The following is a 12912-nucleotide window of genomic DNA, read 5'->3' as shown; positions in this document are numbered from 1 at the left end:
TCAATGCGCCTGCGCCCGATGACGTCACATCTACACCCGGCGTTGGCGCATTGAGGATGGAGCGGCCGCCTCTCAGTGCGCCTGCGCCGATTAAAGACAGGTACGGCGCAGGCGCGAGATTTGGAATTCAAACAGGGCCAGCAGAGAACGATTCCGTTCCTTGGCCCTGTCAATCACAATGCGGAGGGGGCGTCATTAGTATCGGAGAATGCGGCTGCTACCAGCAAGTAGCCGCCCTACTTGCTGGTAGCAAGGTAATTTACATATTATAAAAATAGCTTTTTATGAAATTCTACTGAACCAAAATGATTATTTAGCTTATATATGCAGAGCTCGCAGTATAGGGATTATTATTAAACAAAAAAACAAAAAACGGTTTAGTGGGCTGACAGAAGCCCTTTAAAAAGTCAGACTTTGACTCATAGGGAGCCACTGCCAGAAGGTGGCGCTAGTGAGACAGCTATCTTTTTCTCTGGGAGATTCCGCTTTGCGTATTAACGTTCATTCAATAATTGCTGCGATTTTAACTTTGTATTCCATGTTTTTCAGGTAGTCTCGTCAAGAAAATCTTAGAAACCAAAAAGGACTATGAGACGCAGCAAGATGCAATCAGTAAGGTAGGAGCTAGAACTGAGCATCATGTGGATGGGAAGGATCTTCTACAGTGGACTTTCTGTTGCAGATTTGCTGTGGGTTTCACCCTCTGCATTGCAAAGCACTGAGACCAGATATTTGCTGTAAGGCAATAAGTGACGATGAATTTTGCAGAAGGTCTGCGGATCCATTCATTTCTATAGGCCCTCAAAAGATGTGTGCTGTCCGCATCCGCTATTCTGTACCGCGGCTCCACAGAAAAGATAGAACATGTCCTATTTTTGTCTACGGACAAGAATATGCATTTTCTATTATGGTTGCTGCCATGTGCGGATCAGTCATGGATCTGCAAAAACGCTTCCGTTACAATAATCCAACTGCATACATCCGTTATGAACGGATCCGGTTGTATTATGTCTTCTATAGCCATGACGGATCCGTCTTGAACACCATTGAAAGTCAACGGATCCGTTTTCTATTGTGTCCGAGATAACGGATCCGTCCCCATTGACTTACATTGTGTGCCAGGACGGATCCGTTTGGCTCTGCTTCGCCAGGCGGACAGCAAAACTCTGCAGGCAGTGGTGTCCGCCTCCAGAGCGGAATGGAGACTGAACGGAGGCAAACTAATGCATTCTGAGCAGATCCTTTTCCATTCAGAATGCATTGGGGCCAAACTGATCCGTTTTGGACCGCTTCTGAGAGCCCTAAACGGATCTCACAAACTGAAAGCCAAAACGCCAGTGTGAAAGTAGCCTTAGAAATCGGATTGCAGCTGAAAGTAAAAGCAGGTTTTACCACACTTATTCCTGACTCGATTTCTAACAGTGATACCTCCTGCTTATCTTGGGCTAATGCTGTCTTGGAATGCTAGCTTTCAAGCAAGACCAGGCCCATGCTCCTAGCTGCTACCACTTCTGCCTGAGCCCAGCTCGGACAGAACACTTAGGTTCTTTTCCCAGAGCCCAAGCTGAGCTCCGGCAAAACAGTTAAGAGTATTCCTGTTATAGCAAGTTATCCCCTGTCAAATTGGTGGGACCCCCACCAATCATGAGAAAGGGGACCCTGTACCCTGTGAAGCCCCACTTAAATGGACGAAGAGGTTGGTCGGAAATGCGTGCCACCTCTTTATTCATTTTGTATTGGGAACTGGAACTTGTTATAACCAGAATACCCCTTTAATAAAAAGTCAGAAATGTATATATTAGGGTAACATTTTGAGCTTTTTTATTAAAGCTTCCCAAAATCTTACATTTTCTTACAATCTTATATTTTATTTGACTGGTATTCTAGAATATTGGATAGTGCAGCATCTATAGGATACTATTGGTGTGTTCACCAGATCTGATAAAATGTACCTCTTCACGCTCCTATTATAGGCTCTTTTTGTGGAACTGACTTCTCCATAATTACACACTTAAGTCCATCACATGAGCAAAAATGATGTCTTCTCATATCGGAGACAATCCACCTGTGCTCAGTTTACAGACATCATTATACCCATGGTCTAGATGGGATTTGGAGCAATGGAAATGGTTGTTTTTCTGGCAGCAGAGTTGATTGGACTCCGTTTAGTATATGGACCCTTAGAGATCTGCGGTTCTTCAGCTGTACAAAGGAAATTATAGTTTTAATAAGCTTCCAGTTAGTGGACTCTGATGACCACCAGAGCTTGAGATGTAATGTCTGTATAGTTGGCGGATAGACTTCTCTTGATGCTCATTTTATGATGCTCATTAATCATTTATAAAAACTGAGCATGTGGAGCAAGATGGCGGTGTCACGTAGTGCCAAGCCTCAGTATACAGACAGTGCAGGAATATGGATATGTAACATGCAAACCATCAGACATGGCCAGGAGGAGGGGAGAACCATAAGGGTCCATTCACACGTCCGTAATTTCGTTCCGCAAATTGCGGACCCATTCATTTCTATGGGGCAGCACCATGTGCTTCCCGGATACGGTATTGCGGACCCGCACTTCCGGGTCCACAATTCCGTTCCCGAAATAAATAGAACATGTCTTATTCTTGTCCACAATTGCGGACAAGAATAGGCATATTCCATTAGTGCTGGCAATGTGCGGTCTGCAAAATGCAGAACGCACATTGCTGCTGTCCGTGTTTTGCGGATCCGTGGATCCGCAAAACACGTTACGGACGTCTGAATGGAGCCTAAGAGAACTGCACATGTTCACACAAGCATGACGGATTGGCTCCGGATGCGTTCAGTGAAACTCGCACCATTTTGCAAGCAAGTTCAGTCAGTTTTGTCTGCGATTGCTTTCAGTTTTTTTCCACGCCGCGCATGATAAAAAACTGAAGGTTTACAAACAACATCTCAACAACCATCAGTGAAAAACGCATCGCATCCGCACTTGCTTGCGTTTTTTAACTGAAGCCCCATTCACTTCGATGGGGCCAGGGCTGCGTGAAAAACGCAGAATATAGAACATGCTGCGTTTTTCACGCAACGCAGAACTGATGTGTGAAAAAATTTGCTCCTGTACACAGACCCATTGAAATGAATGGGTCAGGATTCAGTGTGGGTGCTATGCGTTCACGTCACGCATTGCACCCACGTGGAAAACTCGCTCGTGTGAAAGGAGCCTTAAGCACCAAGAGAGCTTTAGGGCTTTTCCCACAATTGTTTACTTATTCACATGATTGGTGCTTTAAAGTTTGTGAATCCTTCAAAATTTCCTAGATTTTTGCATAAATTTGACCTAAAACGACATGAGACTCCTCTAGAAATGTTCTATCGATGTCTGCATAACGGACAAGAATAGGACACATTCTGTCTTCTTTGTGGGGCTGCAGAACTGACATATGGATGTGGACAGCCCCAATGAATGGCTCCACATCAGATCCGCAAAAAAGGCAGATCAGGAAAGAAATTACGGTGGGGTGCATGAGGCCCTAGGTTTTGCAGATAATTTATAGGAGAGATAGTCAGGTGTTTTCAATCAATGGGATGACAGCTCGCTCAAAAAATGAGCCCTGTAGATGGAAAAATAAAAAAGTTTTTTTTTGTAGTAAAACATAATAGAAACTATATAAACTTGGCATTGCCGTAATCATATCAAGCTGCAGAATAAGCTGATCATATAATTTTTTGCGCATAGTAAACACAAACCCCCCAAAAAACAGGGCGGAAAAGTGTTACTTTTCAGTCTCAGCCCCTCAAGCTATGGTAAATATAATTTCTATTTAAAATAGACAACTTGTCCTGTGAAAACAATGCCTCCTATGGCTATGTGAATGGATAATGGAAGGCGGGGGGGTTATAAAACTAAAATGCAAAGACGAAAATTGTCCCCATCGTTAAGGGTATGTGATATTTCTCAGCTCGTGTTGGCACTGTAGCGAAGGGGAATAATACTCTCTTTAGCAGTGTTTTCCACCATGAAACATGTTCTAATAAGATGAAATCTCATGAGCAGCTCTTAATTGCAAAATGCCTACTTCACCTTTTGCTACTTTGCGATTTCCTCATTGATGGCGTAAGAAGTTGCTGCCCCCTAGAGGATGTTTTCTTACCAGCAGCCGTAGTTTGCTGTACTTCACTACTGTGGGCGAAGAAACGCTGACCTGACGCAAATGATTAACCTACTAGTAGTCGTTTTCATCATATTTATTGCTTCAGATCGGAGCTGTAGCTGTGTCTTCCTGAAAGGCTCTTAGGTGCCCGGTACAGAAATATGTGCATATCCTATAGATGTATGTGCAGGCAGCTTGCTGTATATTCCGGCATTTTTTTATTCAATTTTTTATTTTTATTTTTAAAGAGCAAATTACTCTTGACCGATACTGGAAGAAAAAAGGAGAAGGACTTAGTGACTAAAGAGATAGAGAAACTGAGGGGCTCCATTCAGATTGTGTGTCGCAGTGCTTTACCGCTGGGTAAAATGATGGACTACATCCAAGAGGACATGGACACGATGAAAAATGAATTGCAGATGTGGAGGACAGAGAACAGAGAGCATGCAGAAGTCCTTCTGCGGGAGCAAAGGTATCTGTAACGTTTAGGGCTTGGGTGCAGTATTGGGGTTGACACAAACATGCTGGAAGAAATAGCTACACCTGGTAGGGACTATAGATCAACTATAGATCAGTGGCCTACATAGGGAAGTAAGGGCCCCATAGCAAGGATCAAACCAGGCCCCCCCACAGGACAGAAGGGTTACCGCCTAAACCCCTTTCAGTGACCCTTGGGCCGTTTTTTCCACTGCTTCATTTGCTAAAAGTTGTTCCTTTTTGGAGGGTAGAGTCCTGACCAAGTTTTCACTCCCAGTAGAAGAGGAGATAATCCCAACTAAGACTGGGCCCCCTCTTTCCCTGGGCCCCACAGCAGTCGCGTGGTTTTCCACTATGGTAGTTACGCCCCTGATATAGTTACGCTCACTGAGGAGGCATGATGAGAATGAAATTCCGAATAAATGTCCTACTACTATTCGGCAAACAACGCAGGCACATAATGAAAGGAGTAGTCCGGTTAGAGAGAGTCTTCTCCTATCCAGAGGATACTCGCTGTTCTCGGCTGTCTCCCATAGAAATGGAGCCGCGGCGCGCATTTCTGACCAGCCGCTCTGTCCATTTTAGGTGGGCTCCACGGGGTATAGGGCTCCCGTTCTCGTGCTCGGTGATGGTCCCAGCGGTAGGTCCCCCCACCAATCTGTTATCATGTGGATAGTGTATACCTTCTCTAACCGGAATCCCCCTGTAAAGAATACATCGGACTCTTAGTTTATAAGTCCGGTGTATTCACGAGCGCTGTGTGTAAAGATCACCAGGGGCCCGGAGTCAGAGCCAGATCAGCTCAGCCATAAAAAAAACGCCACTACATACCACAAAGCAGCTTCTAAACCCCAGACCCCAAAACAATACCATAACTTATACATCCCAAATATAAAAACCATTATGGAAAAAGGAAATAATTAAATATTTTAGTTTCATGTTGTGCGATGAAGGTATGGTGTCTGTACCTTGGATTAAGGCTTCACACGAGCATTGCAGATTCTCTCGGGGTCTGTTCTGGAAAAAAAAAAATGATTTGATACATATGCAAATTAACCTGAGATGAGTCCTGTGTGTGAGATGAGTCAGGGACAGGACACATCTCAGGTTAATTTGCATATGTATCAAATCGTTTTTTTGACACAATAAAAGCACACAGAGCTATGGGGACTGGGTATTGCGGATGTGCTAGCGGCCATCTAGCAACCCATGTCCTCAGCTCTATACACAAAATCCTTTAAACCACTTGTTCGCGCAGCCCGGCTTCTCTTCTGCCTTCATCAAGCCGGGCAACGTGAACAAATGGTTTAAGGTGAGTTAAATAATTTTTTTACATTTTTTTTTTTAACCCCTCCATCCCTAATTTACTTAGCATTCTGTTTTAATAATGCTATTATTTTCCCTTATAACCATGTTATAAGGGAAAATAATTACATCTACACAACACCTAACCCAAACATGAACTTCTGTGAAGAAGTTCGGGTCTGGATACCACATTCAGTTTTTTTTATCACGCGCGTGCAAAACGCATTGCACCCCGGACGCATCCGGAGCCAAAACGTGACGCCCGTGTAAAAAGAGGCCTAAAGGGCATCTGTCAGCAGATCTGTACCTATGACACCGGCTGACCTGTTACATGTGCGCTTGGCAGCTGAAGGCATCTGTGTTGCTCCCATGTTCACGCCAGGCAGACATGATCACGTTTACACCGCCTGGCTCTTTCAATCAAAGTGCAGAGGGTGCAGCAGTTACAGAGAGAGCAGAGCCTTTAGGTGTAACGGCAACGCCCCCATTGCTCCTAGAGGCTCATTTGCATATATTAAAACATAATTTTTCTACGGACACATATGAACATGGGACCAACACAGATGCCTCCAGCTGCCAAGCGCACATGGAACAGGTCAGCCAGTGTCATAGGGACAAATCTGCTGCCAGATGCCCCTTAAGGTTTAGCTGTATGTTTTATGCTTTTTATTTCCAGACTTTTGCACGCCTCCTGAAAGCCTACCACTAAATCCATGTGATTCTATCTTTTTGTGTGTTCTCAGCGTCACGGACACAGCTGTGGATCCTCTCAAGGCAGAACTTGCTGAACTTGAGCAGCTGGTCCAAGAACAGCGAGATAAGATTTGCACAGTCAAAGGGAACATTCTACGGAATGAAGAGAAAATCCAGAAGATGGTTCAGGGCATCGGAGCGTCCGGAAGAGACTGAATTATGCTTTGACGTTCTCATTCCATTACTCAGAGACATACTTTATATCTTTCCACACATCCAGTCATAAAAATCTATTTATTTTGGCTTTTGTTCGGGGTGAGTGTTTATATTCTATGCATTGTTGGGAGGTTTGTGACCATTTTCTTTGTAAATGGCAGCCTCCATCCTGAAGCATTGGCCGATGTCTGTGATTAGGAGACTGACTGATCCCCCTTACTGGACCACTTCCATTACAATGCACTTATCTAAAGAAAAGTCTAATTTTCAACCTTTTTCTTTGGAAAATGAGTAATGCCTACGGTATAATTTTATACATTGGATTGTCAGCTGATCACGCCAAAAGTGACTGAATCTGGCTACAAATATTTCATGGCTCTAATGCCTTAGGGCGAATTCACACAGTGGATTTTGCAAAGGCAAAATGTGCCACGTATTTCATAGAAGAAACCCTTGTGGTTTCTGTAGCGGCTTATCAATTTGAATGTCACGGACCTGCTTGCAGTTTAGCCCCATTGAATGGAGCTAGACGGCGAGCGGACACAGCGCCAAAAAAAGGACATGTCCTTTATTGGCGCAGAGAGGCGGCTACAAACTGCGGCCTCATGGAGTGCATGTCGGCAAAAGGGAATGACCACCATGAATGCCATTGTTTATTAATTAAAAAAAACTCTAAAGACCCAGGGAGGAATTAATTAAGCCTGTATGTTTTTTTTGTTGTTTTTTTTTGGTGTATAAAACTGCATTTTGTACAAAAAAAAGGGCCTCCTCTGCCCGACACATTTATTCGCCCATAGCTATATGGCACACTGTCAGCCGAAGATGTGACAAATTTATTAAGAGCCATCTTCCTCTAAATAAAATCGGTGAATTTTACTCCACTAGACTTTTTTTTATGGAGACAGGCTGCCCTCTTATTAGGGTCCATTCAACACGTCCGTGGTGTATTGCGGATCCGCAATACACCCGGCCAGCACCCAGCCCTCCCATAAAACTGCCTATTCTTGTCCGCAATTCAGGACAAGAATAGGACATGTTCTATTTTTTGGGGGAGCTGCAGCCCGGAAGTTCGGGGCCGCGCTCTGGAAATGCGGATGCGGAGAGCACATAGTGTGCTCTCCGCATCCCGTTCTGCCCCATTGAGAATGAATGGGTCCGCACCCGCTCCTGATATTGCGGAACAGCTGCGGACATGTGAATGGACCCTTACAGTAACAACACAGTAGGCAGTAAGCTCCCTCTAGTGCTGGCTGCAGGCAGTCAGCATGTTATCTTTTTAAAAATTCTGTATTTTTGCAGGGGATTTGGACCTCTGTATCAGGAAATACAGAGACCCATGTACTGTAAAAATGAATTGGCAAAGAATCCTGTCTCTAATTTTTCAAAAAACTTTTGATGTGTCAAAGAGACGTATTAAATATTTGATTGGTAGGGGTCTGTGTGCTGAGATCTCTAGTATGAGGGGAGAGAAGCGCTCGCACATGGTGTTCTTTCTCCTCACTGCATGACACAGACTACTTAGAAGTCTATGGGCCCATCTCCATTCTGTCCTCGGCAGTGAGGGGAGGGAGCGTAATATGTGCAGGCTTCTCTCTCCTCGTTCTAGATATCGGTGGGGGTCTCAATGCTCGGAAAATATTCTGTATAACTTGTTTTTCATTCATTTAAATTCCTGCTCATTCTGGGCTTTGAAGTCCAGGAGGAGGTCCTATCAGTAATTGACAGCCTTCCCTCTATGACTGTATATACAGAGGTAGCAGTCAATCATTGATAGATCCGCTTCCTTGACTTGAAACCCAGAATGAGAATCTAAATGTATAAATTACAAGTTATCCTGAATCTTTCCCCACAGAACTATATAGCTCAGCTCCTCCTGCTCTATAACATGCTGTCTGTAGATTGCACTGCATTTTCAAGGTGACAGGTTCCCTTTTAACAACGATCCATCTGATCCTTAATCTGCGGGAGACAATAGAAATGGCTCAGATCTGGACCCCATCGTGGTGGCCAAATCTCTAGAACATATACCCCCAGGAACACATTCATTTTTAATGTTTGGTACAAAATTTCTAACTAGACGAAAGCATCAATCTCAGAGTCGGTCTGTAAGTTTGCTGCAGGGCCCTGAGCAGTTTCCTAGAAATCATTCATCTGGTATTGGTCATAGATCAGCATCCACTCGGTATATCGTACCTTCCAGTAATGCCCACCCATCCACCCATCCACCCATCCATCCACCCATCCATCCATTTGATCTCCGTTGATAAACAGACTGCTGCTAAATCAAGTCAGAAACTTCTGTGTTGCACAGATGGATGATCAAAGATAGATGACTGCAGATTTTATATTTTGTCGTGTACAAATTATTTATATTCCTATTAATCACATGATGAAATGTGTGTGAACATTTTGTAAAACTTGGAGCATTACACTTTATCAGATTATTATGTTTTAATGTTTTCTATAAAATCTATCAAAACAGGTGATGTCTCCACTTCATTATATGCTCCTGTATGTCTGTGTATTCTGTCTGGTGGTGATGGAGGGTTGCATCTAATGTTTCTAATTACCGTATAGCCGCTCTCTATTAATTTTTTATATATATATATATATATATATATATATATATATATATATATACACATACACACACTGTGGGGATTTGCTCTGGTAGACAGGACAAGCAGACGCAGTATAGAGCCAAAGACAAGTTTGTAATTTAAAAACCTCAGTGTTTTATTAACACTTATGGCAACAAAACAGTACGATAGTCCATTTGCAGTTTTGGTGTTCGTTCACACCTAGACAGTTCATACAGCAAAAGAGTCACCTGTTATCCAAGGTGTTAGTTAACACCCGATCAGCATTGCTCAGGACAGAGCAGACCTCCCAAACTCAGGCCTCCAGCCTAGCACAGGGCTTAGATCCTAGTCCAGCGATTGCCAGAGCTCCTCTGTCAGAGAGAGAGAGAGGTAATTACCACCAGCTGACACTGCTGGGTGTTTTTTTTTTTTTTTTTTTTAAATAGGCCAGTCAAGACCCAGCCTGGAATGTGGGGAGTAGTCACCCACCCAGCACTTTGACTACTCCTAGTAAGAGCCGTCCCGGATAAGCTATTACAGCTATACTAAATAGCAAGGTGTCAAACAGCAACTGCTGCTGACACATAAAAACTGGCTCTTACTCCGCCGAGGCCAGGAACCTCTGTGACACGTACCTATCATCCACAATGATTCCTTGTACCTTCTTACAATACACACAGAAATGTGTTTTGGTGAAAGACTGTGTGCATGAGATCATTTGGTTGTTTGTCACCAAACAGATGGGTGGATGTACTAGTGCAGGGGTCAGCTGTTGTGGAACTGGAATTCCCAACATGCTCTATTCACCTCTATGAGAGTTTTGAAAAGAGCAGGGCAAGTATGCATGCTGGGAGTTGTAGTTTCACAACAGCTGGAGTGCCGGGGGTTGCCGACCCCTGTACTAGTACATGTCCCTGTGAACATAGACAGAGGTGTATATACTTATATACTGGATTTTTCTTCCAATAAGATGCACCTAGGTTATTAGACTTCACATCAGACCGAGCCCAAGTAAGACCCCCAATGTTAATCAGACCTCAGTTCAGACCCGCAATGTTAATACGACCCTCAATGGGACCTCAGATCAGACCCCCCTGTTACTCGTACCTCAAAACAGACAAAAAAAATATATAAATTAACTGGCCTCTCCTGTTCTGGACGCTTCTCCTGAAATCCGGCACTCTTCCTGGTCTTCCTACCATGCTGTGCTGTGACCCAACGTTGCGTAGCATGAGGTTACAGACGACGCCAACGTCCTCACGCGTAGCCCTGCAGAAGACCAGGAAGTGGTGAGTACAGAACCCAAGCAGCGCTGTATTCACTGCTTCCCCCGTCCTACTGTACTAATGAACGCTTCCATAGTGACACAGTGATGTTCCACACATACACACACACTTGGGGGTGGGGTGCATCTTATAGGGTGAAAAATATGGTTCTCAGCCACGCACATTAACGTAGATTTATCAAAACTGGTGTAAAGGAAAACTGGCTTATTTGCCCAGAGCAACCAATCAGATTCCACCTGTCATTTTTCAGAGCTCCTTTGGAAAATGAAAGGTGGAATCTGATTTACACTTGTTTGATAAATCTCCACTATTGACTTCCTTTCATTCATATAAGAATGTGGGACTTAAAAGGACCCTTTCATGTGGATATTTGATTATAATCTAACTAATTGTATACAATCATTAACTACTAAAAAGTGCCTTAGATGTATTAACTTACTGGTGTGACAGATGGTTACCTCATAATATACACACAAAGATGCCACATGCCGCATGCTAATCAGCGGATTTGAGTCCAGCGTGATGTCAGTGAGTCCAGCGTTTTTTTTTATTCAGAGCTATAGCCACTCCCCTGCCCACCTGCTGCTGATTCATATGGAAAATAACTGTCAATCAGCAACAGGTAGGCGGGGAGAGTCAGGAGCTCATAAATATTCATGACTCATCATTATCAGCTGGAGCTTTTCAATACAAGATGTTGGCAGATTGACTGGGTCAATTAAAGAAAGTGACCCAGCATTTTGCTAAGAGAATCAGTCACTTATTTATGTTGCCCTTAGTTAGGACACCATAAAACTGGTGACAGGTTCCCTTTAAGAACGCATAGGAAGATGTCCATTTGTTAGCACATGCTGATAGCCTTCTGGATGAAGTGAAAGTGTATACCAAGGGATTAGCCTGGGTAGGGTGCCATCCAATCCAAGGCCTGCCCAGAATATAAGTATTTACATTTATGGTCTGGGTACAAATGCCTAGTGAGTAGTTCATTGGTTAATATTAAAGAGTCACTGTACTTTCACACAACCTCATTTAATAGAGAATGGTGTAAATACCAAATTTCTAAATCCCTTCCTTTAAGAATATGCATGCATCTACCTGAAAAAAAAACCTGTAAATTCATGGCCACTAGGGGTCTCACTGCCACTTAATTTTCAGTCCTCTGCCTGTCATCAGGCAGGATCTGTCCCTAGTAACAAAGACGCAAAAGGTGGCAGAGGGGAAGTGGGGGCATGTCAGAGTTAGCTGAGGTCCTGAGCCTGATAAAAGAACTGCTTCTGAATTCACATAAGCACCCTGCCTTTCTGTAAGTGTGATTTATCCCTCAACTGATCTGTGAGCGCCAGAGCTGAAAGCAAACATAGTGGGAAAGGACATCATAGCAGTACACTGCTGGCAAATTCCACAGAAGGGAGACACCCCCTGCTTGTGAGAGAAATGCATCTATTTGTGCAGCTGAATAGGGGAATAATTAGGCTGAAAAAGACATTAGGGAAGCCCAAAAAATACTTGTTCTTTCACAGCTATCATTGTACAAAGAAGAAAGATGCAAACTTTTTTTGAAAACATAGGTACGCTTTAAGAATATCTGTTAACAACAAAGCAAACAAGTATGAATATAAATCATAATGATTCAAAAGACTTGACAAAAACAGAAGGGGAAATAAGAGAAGCAAGTCATGGTCCTCCTCAGTTCCGTTTCTGTACTAAAGATGAGCAACATAGCCACACCACATGACCAGCCGCTGCTTCTCAGAGGAGGGCTATGTGGTTAGGCTCATTGTAATGTGGCCCAAAAACCCCATTCGGTCTCTATCAACTGCTTGTCAGGGTAGGAGAGAAGAACTGGGCATGCTCAGATTCTCCTCTGACAAGTAGAGTAGAACCATGGGCAAAATAAATGCTAGATCAATGGCGCTGCACCATGGAGGAGCTGAGAAAGATGCAGCAAAAAGGGGCGTAACTACCACCTAAGGCGGGCAGCAGTAGCACTGGCACAAGACACCTCTGTCCAGCGCTGTGCAAAGGGAAGGGGGCACAATTTTATTGGCAACATAGCCCTGGAGAGAGAAGTTGTGGTGAAGGACCTGAGTGATGTCGTCGTCATATGACCAGTGCAGGAAGAGAGAGCTCAGCAGTGCAGAAGAGAAGTGGTGAAGGACCTGCGTGATGTCCTGATGTGAGGGGGTGCACCTTATGGAGGAGAGGTTAGAGGTTTCTCTT

The 12912-nt window shown here is 43.8% G+C and overlaps 1 protein-coding gene across 2 annotated transcripts in view; it reads left to right on the top strand.

The window, feature by feature from the left end:
• TRAF3IP1 (TRAF3 interacting protein 1) overlaps positions 1-7792 on the top strand; it is a 42983-nt gene extending 35191 nt beyond the window's left edge. For both annotated transcript variants that reach the window (XM_044303655.1, XM_044303654.1), the window contains 3 exons: positions 550-617; positions 4382-4605; positions 6659-7792. In XM_044303655.1, the coding sequence (XP_044159590.1) occupies positions 550-617; positions 4382-4605; positions 6659-6824 (458 nt within the window). In that variant the 3' untranslated portion in view covers positions 6825-7792. The remainder of the gene's footprint in view (positions 1-549; positions 618-4381; positions 4606-6658) is intronic.
• The last annotated feature ends 5120 nt before the right edge of the window (positions 7793-12912 follow it).

Source organism: Bufo gargarizans, chromosome 8 (genome assembly GCF_014858855.1).
Source record: "Bufo gargarizans isolate SCDJY-AF-19 chromosome 8, ASM1485885v1, whole genome shotgun sequence".
In the NCBI taxonomy this organism is placed as follows: Eukaryota; Metazoa; Chordata; class Amphibia; order Anura; family Bufonidae; genus Bufo; species Bufo gargarizans.
The sequence above is the reverse complement of the archived record's forward strand: the minus strand, read 5'-3'. Positions and strand labels throughout refer to the sequence as shown.